The sequence below is a fragment of the Macrobrachium nipponense genome, chromosome 18 (assembly GCF_015104395.2).
Source record: "Macrobrachium nipponense isolate FS-2020 chromosome 18, ASM1510439v2, whole genome shotgun sequence".
NCBI classification, from domain to species: domain Eukaryota; kingdom Metazoa; phylum Arthropoda; class Malacostraca; order Decapoda; family Palaemonidae; genus Macrobrachium; species Macrobrachium nipponense.
The window spans coordinates 82,838,828-82,854,584 of NC_087211.1; the positions used below are offsets into that span (position 1 = coordinate 82,838,828).

At 36.4% G+C, this 15,757-nt stretch overlaps 1 protein-coding gene across 2 annotated transcripts in view; it reads right to left on the reverse strand.

The window, feature by feature from the left end:
• The window catches only part of LOC135197292 (probable glutamine--tRNA ligase), a 39,353-nt gene extending 31,938 nt beyond the window's left edge, over positions 1-7,415 (reverse strand). Inside the window, exons 1-4 of one of the 2 annotated variants that reach the window (XM_064224425.1) lie at positions 7,206-7,415; positions 2,757-2,924; positions 2,395-2,531; positions 1,281-1,483 (exon numbers count right to left, since the gene is read on the reverse strand). In XM_064224425.1, the coding sequence (XP_064080495.1) occupies positions 1,281-1,483; positions 2,395-2,531; positions 2,757-2,924; positions 7,206-7,313 (616 nt within the window). In that variant the 5' untranslated portion in view covers positions 7,314-7,415. The remainder of the gene's footprint in view (positions 1-1,280; positions 1,484-2,394; positions 2,532-2,756; positions 2,925-7,205) is intronic. The other variant, XM_064224426.1, reaches the window with a different exon arrangement.
• Between the last annotated feature and the right edge of the window lie 8,342 nt (positions 7,416-15,757).

The following is a 15,757-nucleotide window of genomic DNA, read 5'->3' on the forward strand; positions in this document are numbered from 1 at the left end:
GCAACCTAGCGTCCTCATCGGAGGAGATCCTACCTCTCTTCTGAGGCGGAAAAGACATCATAAGCGTCTTCCGACGAAAGCGGCGAAAGAGGACGTGAAGCGTCCTCCGCAAAGAAACGTCCTCTTTAACGGACGAGAGTCTCTCCGAGCGCTCCACCCCTTGCGCGGGGAGGACGCTTCGGAGGACGAGAAGCACTCCTTCATGACGCGTGCTCGTGCACGGTCCTTGGCAGCCTGGGTCTTTGCTACAGGTCTGCCGAAGGGACGCCAGATCGGTGGGAAGCCCCCGTAAACCCTCTTGCGGCTTTCGACATACCTCCTCCCTGGGTCTTGGAGTCTGATAGAGGTCTAGGCCTAGAGGCATTATGGGGCCGATCTGACGCCCCCTCCACAACACTGGGGGCACGATCACACACTTGCACCGAGCCAGTTTCTAAGGCTTTCACTTTGGTCTCCAGAGTGCGAAGGGACTCCAAAATCATAGAGAGAGCATCCGCTCCTCCCGACACAGAATCAGAGCCCGAAGGCAACACAGGTTTAGGGGTTTGTAAACACTACAGGTGTTAGTGCAGGAGAAACGTTAGTCTTACCTTTGGAAGAACCAACTTCTTGAGGAAGACCTCCTGATCCTATCGCGCTCCAATTTAAGGCGATAGGACTCATCATGCTCTCCATTCATCAATCAGTTCAATTTCTCACATTCCTTGCACCGATGATCAATCAAACAATGAAGCCCCCTACCCCAACTCATACATACTGTGTGGGGGTCTACCGATGCTTTCGGTAGCCTCACCTTACAAATCAGCCCTCACACACACTCTGAAACTCACACCACTTGATCCAGACATATCTTATAGAGAAAAAGTCAATCCAAAATCAAAAAACCGGTCCACTATCGCGCATGCCAATTCAACAATCCAAAATTCAATACCAACAAAATCAATCAGATACTTAAAAACGAGTCAATTTCCAAAAAATCCTGAGCAGAGGTCTGTAAACAGATGTTTACTGACGGCGACAGAAAAAAAAAATGAATAGAAAATGGGAATGGTTCCCGATATCCGCCTCCCAGCGGCGGGAATGGGTACTACCACCTGGCCGCCCACTGCGTGTGCCGCGAGTTTTTGAAATTTCTGTCGGACGTCAGAAAATACAGCTATATATATATCTGTCAGGTAAGTGCATGAACAAAAATATATATAAATAATATAAAATGGAGTTAGCATACTGGTACTTAAATCACATGGTTAACAAGACAAGACTAAGAACAATTTTCTAACCTTGAGGGGCTGAGTCAACCTTATCCGCTTTCTCCTTCTTTTCTGCATTTTTGACCTTTGGAGGCTTCACTAAATCCTCTTCTCCTTTGGGACCAAGGAGTGTCAACACCTGAAGATCTATCTCCTCCTTTACCTTCTTACTATCTGCCCATGGAAGCGATGCTCGGACCTGGCCTATCAAAGGACCAACATTGAAGCGGTACCTGTTATTAAAAATATCTGATGTAAACTACAAAAAAATAAAAATAGAACATTTCACACATTCTCTGACTATTGAACTGTAAATTCCTTGTAAAGAATATTTAGTATTTAAGTAAACAGAAAAAACTTCAAAACGGTACAAACTTCAAGAGCTACCAGAATACCAGGCCACAGCAATGCTCAACTCAAAGAGTCCACTGTCTGCTAACCAACCCCTCTTATTCCTAGGAGGCTTCAATTGTGTCTGCAGCAATTCCAAGGGTCTACACCAAGTTCTTTTCCCAGTTATCATGGTAGTCCATCTATTCTTTCATACATTCTGAAGTGGCTCACGTTTGTATCTTTATCTGGTTAGCTGTACCTCTTGCTTTTAGCTGAAATCTTATTGCCACCAACACTTTAAAGACATTATTTTTTTCCTTTTTGGTATATAAGTTAATTTATTTTATATTCTTGCTAAGAAAGTGCCTTTATTTTTGCCTTGATATTTCTTATGCTGTAAAGTTATTTCCCATGACAGTAGGCAATGTGTAATGCTGTGTTTGATGAATGGTGTTTCTGGCCTTTTCCTCTTCAGTAAAACAAATCTCATTTATGTTTCAAATCTAGTCCAGAGAGGCTTTAGCATTTGGACTGGACAAAAAAAAAGAAAAAAAAAAAAATCTGACAGCTATTCAAACAAGGTCACAAAAGTGAAGAAAAAAAAAAAGGAAAAAAAAAAAATTTAGTTACCCTGTGAAACTTCAAATGTTTCTATGAAGATAATGCACTAAGTTTTAAATATAGAATGAAAACTACCAGAGGGCAGGCAATTGTAAAACAACAGTTAGTATTTCATTTGAATATTCAATATTTATATAAAAACAGACAATATTTGTTCAAACATACAAAGCCAACTGTATCCAGAACTTACCTCTGAGACAGTAATGCTTCCTTATGCTTTCCAATTATATGTGCTACGCTTGCCTCAATCTCATCCTGTGACACTTCTACCCCAACTCCGCAAGATTTTTCAAACTCTTCAATGTTGATGTTGCCTGACACACTATTCTGTTGGGATAAGAATAAATTTTGAAATTTTTCAAACTTCTCACTAACATATGGTCATATTCAAGATATGTACATTATCAAAGAGCAAAGATATTGGGTTTATTCATTTATGAACTTGAATTCAGTAATCGATCGAAGGCGTAACCTATATAAAAACATTTAAACTGATAAAAAAAAAATTATTCTACAGAAGTGTTCTTACAAATACAATACAACACACCGTACCTGAACAAACTTAATGGCCGCAGTTAACTTTGCTTCCTGGTTGATGCGTCCATCCACTAAGTAAGCGACGAGTAATGGTATGTGCTTGTGAAACTGCTGAGGTAGTTTTGTGCCGAGATGATAAAGTAGATTACCTACAGGTTTGGTTATATCACCTTTACCTTTGGCCTAAAAGAATAAAGAATAGTATGAAATGAATTTTTGTGTGGCCATGCTTTGGTTTAGTTGATGGATTTTAAAACACATGTACTAAAGTATTGTAAATGTGCAAATACAAAATACTACCCCCTTGGTAGAAGAATCTTGAGTTGCAGGCAAATCGTAATTTCTGTTTGACGATAACACAATAAAAGTACTCTTTTCATTCACAAATTGAAATCTGTCAAAATATTTGAAGGAGAAAAGTATGACACTTATTCACCAAGGATATTTGGAAGTGTATAAGATTTTCCCATAACACTAATTCCTGCCAATGACGCCAATATACAAACACTTTGGTATTTCCTCTGGCTGGACATGGTAGGTTTGGCTAAACTGTGGCTTGGCTATGGTATTCAGCACTGCAGTGTGGTTTTCTGATAATTTTTCATATTCTATAAATTATTTTAACATTGCCCTCTACTGAAAATACTTCACTAATGCAATAAGGTTTTAAAATGGAGAGAAATGAAAACAAGTAAATTAAACAGATATATATAATAACCCAACACCTAACTTAATCAGTTGGGAGAGTTTCTGGTTTCCCGTCTGGCTGACCAAAAAAAAAAAAAAAAAAAAAAAAAAAAAAAAAAAAAAAAAAAAAAAAAAAAAAAAAAAAAAAAAAAAAAAAAAAAAAAAAAAAAAAAAAAAAAAAAAAAAAAACTATAAGGAACTAAAACGTACTGGGGTCCGTTCGATTGGGATGTAGCCTAGCCTACAACGTAACATTTTACTTCAAATCATTATTGCAGTCAAAACTTAAAAAATAAAATCATACTATATTTTAATGTATTGAGCTTTTCTGATTCTCCTCATTGCAAATGACTGAACCAACCTCGCCCAACCTAAGGTACCCAGTCCCCACACTAGTGCATGATATTAGTTTGAATACATTCCATAATTTACTTTACTCTGAATGAGAACTATTAGTGGGATTCCTAATGTCCTTGTATTTCTCTCAATCTGAATTTTTCCTACCCACATAGGGTAAAATACTGAATAACAACCCCCTTCCTGAAAATTGGAAATTATGGCATTACCTAATTTGTGACTTGGGAGAAAACACTTATTTTGAGAGGAAAGTAGAGGTCTCGAGGTGTTGCTTCAACGGCTGCTGGCTCTTGATTAATATCTATCCTGGGTTACAAGACGTGTTAAAGTAGTACTTCTTCAGGAAGGTGGTCATGCTATGGTAGAGGCCAGGTAGCAATTCAGTGTTTTACCTTAGTATGCAGAGTAGGGTGATAGGGATTGGTGTTTTCGTCTCTTAGAGACAACTTCCGCAGAATAAAAGTTACTTTAAGCACTCGAAACCAACCCAGTATGCAATGTTATTACTTGGGGATTCCAGGGGTGTGAAGCCCCCTCTCCCAGGTCAGGGTACGATGCCTCAAAGTCAGGTTGAAAAGTTAAGGTCTGGTTAGGTCAGGGCATGGCATTCTAAGAAAGGTTGGGTTTGGCCCGTTTTCATGATCAGATTTCTCCCACCTCATAAGCTAGCCTACCCCTGGATCCTTCTCTATACCTACTACCCATCCGGTCCCACCCCCCTAAAAACCAATGACCCTTCTTTCCGACTGTAGTTCCTGGAATTGTAGATAGGACCTACTGGGGTATCTTTGGGTAATTGGTGAACGTAACAAGCATCACAATTGTTCTGATCACATTTACACTGGAAAATGATAGCTACTACTACTTTTAAAAGTACAAATGCAATATTGACTTAAAGTAAAAAATAAGGTATTATTACAGTTTCAACCTTATGGGAAATCTATTATATTGATATTTTTCCCGAGTAAGCACTTGATAACAAAACACTCTTCTCAATACATTATTGTCGCTAATGCATACTTACAGAGAAAAAAAAAAAATTAAGTTTTTACCTCAAGAATTTTTCCTAAGTCGGGAGAGGTGTTTCCTCTACGGTAATGTTTACTTTTAATGAGCCCTCTAACTTATTTCTTACGCAAACAAAAGCTAGTTCCAGTTACTCATTATTGGCTGAGAGGTGTGACATTGTTATGACGTCATGGGTTTCATAACCAATACGAACGCTTTAGTCGAAAACTAAGTTCACTAGCATTTCAGCGGAGTAAAAAAGTTACCTGTCTAGTGTCCACTGGTATCCTTGTTGACTGAATACTCGAATAATGAAGCAAAAAACGGCATTTTGTCTTCCTGTACTTATGGCAGAGGTAGTGGCTGGCCCTTCTGGCATTATTTTGACAGACCTTCGATTTCCTACCGATTGTTTTGCAGTGCATGTGGTCGTCGGGTACCTGGCCACGTCCTACTTTAAGTTGCATGTCCAGGGAACCTTGCAACGGCTTCAACGTTTTCCTCAAAGCAGCAGCACATCTTTATCAACCAACAGTTTTAAGGTAAGCTTCATTTATTTATAGAGTATATTATAATGGTGGTAGTATAATGAATGTATACAGCAGTACCATCACTTTGGATTTGGTTTGATGGATGTTTAGGTAGTGGCCTTAAGGGGGGTTCGCAGGGGGGACGGACCGCGCCCCCCGCTAGGCCTAGGTAGGGGTACAGGGCCCTAGGTAAGGTTAGGTGGTTGTATTAGGTTCGGTAGTGCCCCGAAAATCACTTTTCTCCTCCCCCCATCCCCCCACCAAAAACCCCGCTTCCCACTGGGAACCCCAATAATTGAAGTAGTAGGTTTATGCTTAGATTTGTGTGTAGAGTAACTCTTAAGTTTCTTTTTTATTCATTTCTCGTTTCTATGCGATGTGCAACACCAATCTGGTCGTTTTTTGCCGTTTTTCGTCGTTAATACTTGAAAAACGGTGCGGCATTCTCCTGGACATTACCTTTTTCTTGAAAAACTCGTTTTTTTAACTCCAATTACATAGTAAATCTCTAAATCGGATGGTTTGCAGTCAAAATAAATGTTAAATCCGTTGGAACTACATTATTTCTGATGCAACAAAATATATTTTTATTCCAGTTTTCCCATAATGGTTGAAACTGTAATTTTACCGGTGGTTGTATTAGGTCGGTAGTGCCCGAAAATCCCTTTCTCCTCCTCCCACCCCCCACCCAAAAAACCCCGCTTCCCACTGGGATCCCCCATAAATTGAAGTAGTAGGTTATGCTTAGATTTTGTGTGTAAGAGTAACTCTTAGTTTTCTTTTTATTCATTCCTCATGTTTCTATGCGATGTGCAACACCATCTGGTCGTTTTTCGTCGTTAATACTTGAAAAACGGTGCGGCTTTTTCCTGGACATTTACCTTTTTCTGGAAAAACTCGTTTTTTTTAACTCCAATTACATATAGTAGAAATCTCTAAATCGGATGGTTGCAGTCAAAATAAATGTTAAATCCGTTGGAAACTACATTATTTCTGATGCAACAAATATATTTTTATTCCAGTTTTTCCCATAATGGTTGAAACTGTAATTTTACCAAAAATAATACTGCACATAGGCTACAAGAAGCTTAATACCATTACTAGCTATTTTTGGTAGATCAAGGGTACCTATCCGCGGTGGCCCAGACTATGGCAGTTGCGGTTTTTCTATGCAGTTTTACCTACTGAACAAGAATTTTAAGTAATATTTATTCGGACAACTGTAATTAACCCCCAGGGGCCAGTACTAAACACGGCGAAATACATTGGACGCCCCAATCCCTGTTAGATGTCGTATCCATGGTTACGTTTCTTGCAGGCTAATTCTAAAGAATAGCCTAGTAGTTCTGCACGAACTGCAAGGAATGTAACCGCGGATATGACATCCACTTGGGATTGGGGCGTTCAATGTATGTCGTCGTTTTTAGTACTGGCCCCTGGGGGTTAGTTACAGACATCCAAATAAATATTACATTAAATTCTTGTTCAGTAAGTACTAAAATAACATAGGAAAACGTCAATTGCCATAGTCTAGGCCACTGCGGATTGCTTCTGTAGAAATAACCATATTTTTTTTTATTATTAATAGTTCCTTGCTGAATTTAAAATAGGTATAGCATACCTAAGGTAGGGTATAGGTAGGCTAACATACGAGCCTAAGCTAACTAATTTAGGTAGTAGGTAGGTTAGTAGCTACCCTAAATAGACTGGTTGGGCCATACTCACCTCGTCTGAACACCTTTTAAAATATTTGGGTGATTTATTCTTGAAAATTCTACGAATTTCCAATACGATATAACAAATACATTAAATATTATTAATTAAAATACCTTAATGAATTGACCCCAACCAACGTAACACCCATTACTAGGTAAATACCCACCTCATCTACGATGCCCGCTAACAAGGCCGACAGAGGTTTGTTCTTGATGGTTTCGTTGACTTTCGTGTCCGATAATCCCAGGAGACTTAATTTGGCCGAAATGTCCATTTTAACCGAATAAATATGGCCCGTGGGTAGGGGGTAAAGATTCGTCGGCCGCCAGTCCAAGTTATTATGAAGAAGACCCGTCGCACATGTCAGAGGCCAGTGTTGCCAGAATCGAGAGGTGTTTTAACTACTTTGACATATTTATACGAATGTCTCATAGACAAAATATTTATGGAGATGTAGTTAATAGAATATTAATGGATATGATACTCAATCATGAATGGTTTGCAAAAATGCCATTATATGTGCTGAAGTTTATCTTTGAACAACAATTATTCATAATATGGGATTCAGTTTCAATGACATTGAAAAACAAATAGTCAATAAAAATAGAATATTAAAAATTTTATTAATATTATATATATATATATATATATATATATATATATATATATATATATATATACAGAAAAGATATACGTGATGACACTGGAATGTTGGGGTATCAGCTGCCACCTTCATCGATCTGGTAACACTGTTCGCGTGAAAAACACCAGATGACGTAACATCCCACTAATATTTCAGCTACAAAAAAAAGAATGAAAGTAAAAATAAAATGAAAAAAATAGAAGAATTATTCAAAATTGATTCCACGTTGTTTTACACGAATTTAAAGACTCTGCGTTGATATTATAAAAGAAAGTTATGGCATTTCTCTCATGACCCAATTACCTGAATACGGTGAAATGCAGAGAAATGCACTGAAATGTTGCCATATTATGTTGAAGTATTACTGTAAATACACACAAATACAACTTTTTTTAAAGTCTACCCATACTATAATTTATTTCTAGGGATTAAGAGGCTAAATTCGGATGAAATTAGGGCCATAAGTAGCCATTTCTTTTAAATTTAAGTAGCCAGAGGAAGACCGGTTCCTAAATTCCCACGTAACAGGTATTTCTTGTCAGAGACTTCGCAGTTAACGATGTTCAGTTAAAAGAAAACTAGTTTGAGTGATTCGACTCAAAGAAAACGAGCCCTCATAGACATACGAAATAAAAGTTGTTAATTTTCCGTTTTTAATCTTTTAGGCCTAGCTGTGAAATACGATGTTTATAAGATGATTAACTCTAAAAGTAGTTTAATTTTTTTTATTTGTAAGATTTGTACTATCGAGAGAGATAAATACTGATCATGGTGCAATCATATGGCACTACTACATTCATTCACCGCGCAGGGTTGCCGTTTTGAGGAATTTCGTCTATTAGTGTGGCTTTCTGGTGACATCTGGCAACCCTCCGTGGCTTTTCCGACCACAGGCCACGGCACTGAAGGAAAAAATTCTTCACTTTGCCTTTTTATGTTTTATTATGAAAATAAAGATATAAAACATATCCTGCTTATTTATACAAGTTAATTTTATTGAAATCCTTTATTTTTCTTCGTCAAAAATACTTTATATTGAGCTAGTGACATGTAATTTTCTAACATCACGGGAAATAATTATACATCGGAAAATACGCATTCTAATTATTAAATCATAAATATACTAAAAAAAATAAGATGAACTGCCTATGGTAACACTTGCTGAAAGCCAATGTTGTGAAGAAAAAACAGCATCACTGTCACCGCACCGCGTAATGTCTTATGTTCGCCCAGCATTGTAATTCGACTCTTAAACGTTTTGTAACTGTTTGGATAATATGAAAAAACCAACACATTCAAAACTGATCCATATATATTTACATAATCTCAATTTACCATGCTTCTGTCAATTCAATAAAGGGGGCTCTTTCATTTTTCTGAGGTTGTTTGATAAGCTTTTTGGCTTAAATTTGATAATTGAGCATTTTTGCTAAAACATTACAAGATTAGGGACGACTAAACATAGGCTGGCAGCAAATAATGACCAAGTATGTCTATATAAAATAGCTCGTAAACTCTGTTTAATTTTTAGCGAAAAAAGTGATTTTATGGATAAGTTATATATCACCACGAATACAGAACTGACTTACAAAAATTACGTGAACATAAAAAAAACTTTAAGAGAAATCTCAAGTTCGCTATCATAAAAGATAAATTCCAAACATAATATTCTGTAATTTCAACATATTTGTTAAATATAGTAAATTAATTGGTGGTGTATGACTATACAATTAGGGATGATATCATGCCCATAAAGTGCACACACACACACACACACACACACACAGAAACATCCATATGCTTCATTTCCCATCCTCCTGACCTCTCCTAATGGCTTCGTTGGCGAGAGATAGGTACAAACAAGATCTGTAAACACCTCCAGCTATTAGTACCATACGTGACATGTGCAATACATTCACCGAGAGCAATTTCATGTGTGTCCTATGCATCTTTATTGTACACTTGACAAGAAAACTGAAGATACAGTTTTCATTAGCTTTCGTTCATCGAATTTCCTATTTGTTTATACTGAAAAGACATAATATCGCTAAATTTAATCTAGAATATGAAAGTACACTGCAAATTAGATCATATTAGTTAAAACTGCAAAACAAAACCGTTCAGATACTTAAAAACATGATATGTGTCCGAAGTAATTGGAATTTCTCAGATGGATTCGTTCATAGAGATCTGGTAGATAGAATGTGAATTTCTGATTGTAGTACTATGTATCACGACGACAATATATACTCGTTTTCCTTCATGAACGGGGATATTATTGTATCATTGTAAGTGGTGAATGCAATTATTTTTAGTTTCTACAAACTCATGTTTGTATTCCAAAGCGTTTAATGTTAGCTGGCGTCAATGGCAGCCAATGTTGCTAAGGCTAAGGTGGGCTGAGCAAATCTAGTTGTATCCGCAAGAGCGTTTTCTATGATGTGGAGCAGCCCTAGAACTTCGAGCGGGAAAGCGCAAGTCACTGGATACTGGCTTACGTAACGGAAAAAAAATTTCACACTTTGATTTACTTTGACGTTGACATGGATCGAAAGCTAGTTGCTATTTACAAGCTACGTCTTTAAACATAAATCTTTATCAAGGTTAAAGTAGCATGTCATCTCAAAGATGTTCTGGCTAAATCCTTCCATTACAAAGCAGTTCGTAGTAGCCTACAGCCTACACGACTGCATTTCTTTGCTGCGAGGCTGAAAGATCTCCCAACACATCAGCATTATTTGCACGATATAAAACTTTAATTGCCTGTGCAATACATATTGGATTATTTGTGGTAATAACTATTTTGACTCAACACAGCTTTTTTTCGGAAATTTATTTGTGAATGAAACCCGATTTTTCAAAAAAAGTACAGATTATATCAAGAGAGCAAGAATGACCGCAGCCTGTGTCTAAAATTTCCACGTCTTTTTACAATCTTTGAATGTTATGGCAACTGTCGAATGAAATCAGATTAGGTTATGAATTTCATAGAGAATTGACTTGAATATTATGATCCTTCAAATTCTATCTAGCATAGTGTAGCACGATCTGGCAGTCATATCATCCGTTTACCAGGTATCTGTGGCACCGACTCACAGCTCGTCATTCTGCCTTTCCTCGTCACAAGTCAGTACGCCAATACTATAATTCTCTCTATCTCTCTCTCTCGTCTCTCTCTCTCTCTCTCTCTCTCTCTCTCTCTCTCTCTCTCCACTTCTAAAACATACTTTAAAAAATATATATTTCACCACTCAATCTCCCCCCAAAAGAAAATATAATGAAATTAAGTAGTTATAAATAGGCCTAAGCTTTCACGTAAGCAGATTTTGTTCTCTCTCTCCTCTTTCTTTTAAAACACACATTTGAAAAAATATTATCACTCAATTTTTTCACAGTAAATATAATGAATTAAGTATCTCTACAGATAGGCCTATGATTGTGCTCTCTCTCTCTATCTCTCTCTCACTTTTAAAACATTTGTTAAAAAATATTATCCAACTCAATCATTCAAAGTAAATATAATGAATTAAGTATATCTATAGATAGGCCTATGCTTGTGCTCTATCTCTCTCTCTCTCCTTCACTTCCAAGTCTCTCTCTCTCTCTTTCTCTCTCTCTCTCTCTCTCTCCACTTTTGAAACATTTGAAAAAACTTTGTCACTTAATCTCTCAAAGTAAATATAATGAATTAAGTATCTCTATCGATAGGCGTATCTTGCTCGCTCTCTCTCTATCGTCTTAATATTTCATTCTTTACTGTATTGTTTCCTCACGATTTCCACAAGTACTGACCAAATTTTTAAAACACTTTTTCTCATTGTTTAAGATCCGTCTTCAATTACGCATGAATGTTTACGTCAGTTGAGTGTCAAACATTACTTATAAATAAGGTTTCACAGTAGTTTTAAAGAAGATGATCGATATTCTACCCTGAACTGGACGTTACCAAACCAACATTAACGAATAATATAGAGCCTGTTTCTACATTCAAGTATAAATTATTGAAGGACCTCTACAGAATCTTTATGGTGTAAAGTTAATGGAAACAATCTAGAAAGCAACAAACGCTATGATTTTGAAGCTCCGCCCCCTTTCTAGAGTTGCCAAGTGTGGCATTATTGAACACTATATGTCCGAAGAATTAAAAAAACTGTATCTTAACATTCCTTGCCGAGTGTACGTTTAAGGAACGTAGACTAGACTTATCAAAAACTACGTATTTACTAGACCTAAATGAATATGTGAGAAAGTCTCCATGCCCCACACAATCTTTTTATGATATATATATATATATATATATATATATATATATATATATAGTATATATATATATATATATATATATAATTGCCGTAGAGTTATTTGTACCGTCTGTTTTCATAATGAATTATTATTTAATTTTTGATTGTGAACTACCTTATATTTACATCTGCTATTCATGTGAAATCAAAATGCATTCGCATGTTCATGACTTTTGTAGAAACGTGTATAGCCTACGTCTCTGTTGCATGTCTAGTAAACTAATGCCTTTCGTTCTGCTCCATGAAAACGTTTATAGGCCCATAGTGTCTCCGAAGGCCCTTTTACCAGCATTGCGTAGAATTCTCTTATGTATCCATTGTATATTTCTGCAGGAACCCCTTTTTACATAATCTAGGACCTTGTTGGTTTCTATCATCAATGTCCGATTAGGAAAATAGTTCATCTTGATTTTTATTTTTCACGAGAGCTTCATTTTAATAGGTTTACACAACAAAACTAAAATAGTTAGAGTCTATATTTATTACATCAACCGTAAGTGACCTCTATTTTAAATACCATATATTTCGGCGTATAAGTCGACCGGAAGATAAGTCGACCCCCCAATTCTGAGTAAATTTTTATGATTTTAACTAATATCGGGTATATTAGTCGACCTATAAAATGTGAGGCCAACCTTACGCTCAACATAAGCAGCAGGGTAAAACGTATCATATAAAATAACCTGAATGATATTACGGTACATATGTTGCTCTAATTATCATAAGAAATACAGGTAATATACTCGGTATATTAACAAATCTGCGTAATATATAAAAGATGAATATACCGGCAAATATGATTAGAAATGACGAAACGAAAGATACGTTACTCGAGTGTATTGTAAACAAACAAAGCGCTAAGTAACGCTGCATAACAGCCTACGTATATATGTATGTACAAACTGCCACTCAAGTTAATGTTTTGATTGGGTTGTTAAAACGACGTGCCGGTATTTTATTGTTATGTTGGAATATTCCTTGACCATTGGTTCTTCTATGGCATAAACAGGCTCATTTGAGGGAAAACGAACTGCAGATGATTCACCAGATTCAAACTGGGATCCTGATGAAACCGTGAATGATAATTGGTTTGATGAATTGTTTAATTCAAGTGACGATGACTCAAGTAATTTTGAAGGATTTAAATACGGATTTATATTAAATACAATATTTTACTATTAAATCAATTTTTTTTATTTATTTAGTGATAAATAAAGATTTCATACCATAAATGTTTTTGAACAATACTCCGGTAAATACAAAACTGTCAGTGAACGCATCCTTCTCAATTACTGTGGCTACGCAATGTTTACACTTGCTGTGCAATTGGGGTTTCTTCAAGTTACTTTGATTTTTTTCATTTTATTTAAGGTAATGGATGTTCTAATGTATTATTATTGTCGTATTACAGTGTGAAATGTTTTTAATACTGGTATTTACATACATAGTTACCTCAACAAGGCTGTCATTCTTATTAGCCAACTGTAAAGCCTGGATTCCTGTACCGATATGCCAAAATAATAAAGATTCACTTTTTTTTTACCGTTAGATAAGTCGACCCCCTAATTTTGGCATGATTTTTTGGGGCTAAAGGGTCGACTTATACGCCGAAATACAATACCTTTTGCATTTTTTTTGTGGTCGTCTTTGGGTAACATTCTTCTTTATTTATATATTTATTTATTTTTTGCATCATATTTGTCGTTATGTTCACATTGTTTCACGCCGACAGTAGGCCATTTATTATGAATTTATACATCAAAATCTATATTGAAAGATTGTTGAACGCTCCTACACTAAAAAGTAGGTATATGTTTTTTAAATCTTACAAAGAAGCTTAATATAATGTGCATGAGTCAAATCCGCAAAACAAACCGCATTTTTTCTAGACATTCATTAATTTCCAGGTAAATGATTCATCAACCGATAAAGCTGTTTCAAGGTTAATATGATAATTTACACCATGACTGGTATAATACTAGGAATCCGAGATTGCAAGCAGTAGGTTGGTATACGTGTTCCATTCGTCAGAATTATCTTCTTTCAAACGCGTCCGGTCCTTAGTACTATAAACATTGGGTAATCGATCTTCTTCTTCTTTTATCACCAAGGCCATCCCGAGACATGGCGCCATCTCGGTATAGTTGCCACTTACTATATAAATTACTCCTTCCTCATTCTCGCTCAGACTTGAAAATGAATAAAGCATCAGGAAAATTACTATTATAAAGTAAACGTTAATAAAAATGAAGATAATAACAATATGACACGAATCTGATTACGTTAGATGACGTAATGCCACAGCTTGAATCTTGTTAAAAGCTCGAAGATATAACTGAGCAGCTGCGCTAACCGTACAAGCCTATTAATTTATATATAGAAGCCAATTTATACCTCTAAAACAGGAAACATGGGAAAATGAATGACAGAACAAGACCTCCCTGTTGTGATGACACGTTGGATAGATCAAGAAATTTTTACTTTGTTACAACAACTGCCTTGTTCCGGTATATATGTGAAAAAGTTTCTGTAGAATTTTGTTTTGATGTCCTCCCCCGTCAAGAACAAAGTCGTATAATCGGTTGTTATAATATATTTTAGTTGTGAGTGGTGTATTATAAATAGGCCTATACTCCACCACCACACATACGTATATACTGTATGGGTGTGTACATTGCAGAGAAATGTGTATATAGGTAAAATAAAAGAGACTACGTTTTTGTCAGGCGTAACGTAATTTTAAAGTAAAATCTCTTTTGTTTTGCCTTTTTGCACTGATGGCTTTTATTTTTCTATGATTTTGCAATTTTGTAAAACTAAGTTAAGTTAGGTATTTTGCTATTTGTTTTACGTTAGTATAACATTTTGGTTAAATGTACTGTTAATTTGCTTTGGTTGAAAAAAGCTTAAGTTTTGTGGCACATCTATTGAGTGCAGTTTGAAGTGCGGCCTTCCTCAGTGTTTTTGCTTCCTTGCCAAATTTGTAACTCTGTTTATTTTTATTTTTATTGGTGACTGGGAGTGTGGTAAGGAGAGGTGACTTGTGACTCTATCCAAAGTATTCTAGAGTCTAGTTCAAGGCCGTTGAGGACTCTGGAGCTGCTGATCTGTCTGCTGTTGTGGATTTATATACATATATAACGTCCTATTCTGAAGATTTCTCGCTTGTTCTCTTGAGAACAACATATGCTGTCATTGAGCTGCTTCTTAATGTGAAAGGCAGTTATGCATGTGAAGCTACATGTGGGGAGTACGACGTGCAACTGTGATTTAAGAAGGGCCTACTGGCTTAAATCTTGGCGTTGGCTGTTGTGTGGTTGGTTCTGGGCTCGAGAGCCTTTTTTTCGTCTTTTGATGGATGTATCCACTAGTGTCAGCACAAGAGTGCCTTGTTGGAGCAAGTAGGGTGTCTTCTCTCAGGTAAGAGGAACATCCCCTGTATCTTTGGCGAGCCGTAGACTAAAGTGTGTATATCCACCAACGGTTTTGAAGTGCAGTTCTTCTGATGGGAGTGACGTTCTGTGTCTGCATTTTTTGAGCGATATATGGACTCGTCTGTATTAGTACGGTCTGTGTCATATGACCAATCTGTGTGTATTTTTAGATACACCCTAAAGTGTGTGTAATTATATGTCTAAAGTGTTTGATAGTATATTAAGGTTTAGATTGTTATGATTTTAGGTAGGATTGTTTCTTTTTGTATGTCCTTCCACTTCTTTCCTTTCTATTTAGTAATAGGTTAGCGTGGTGGGTAAATTTATTTGGGTCCCTTAT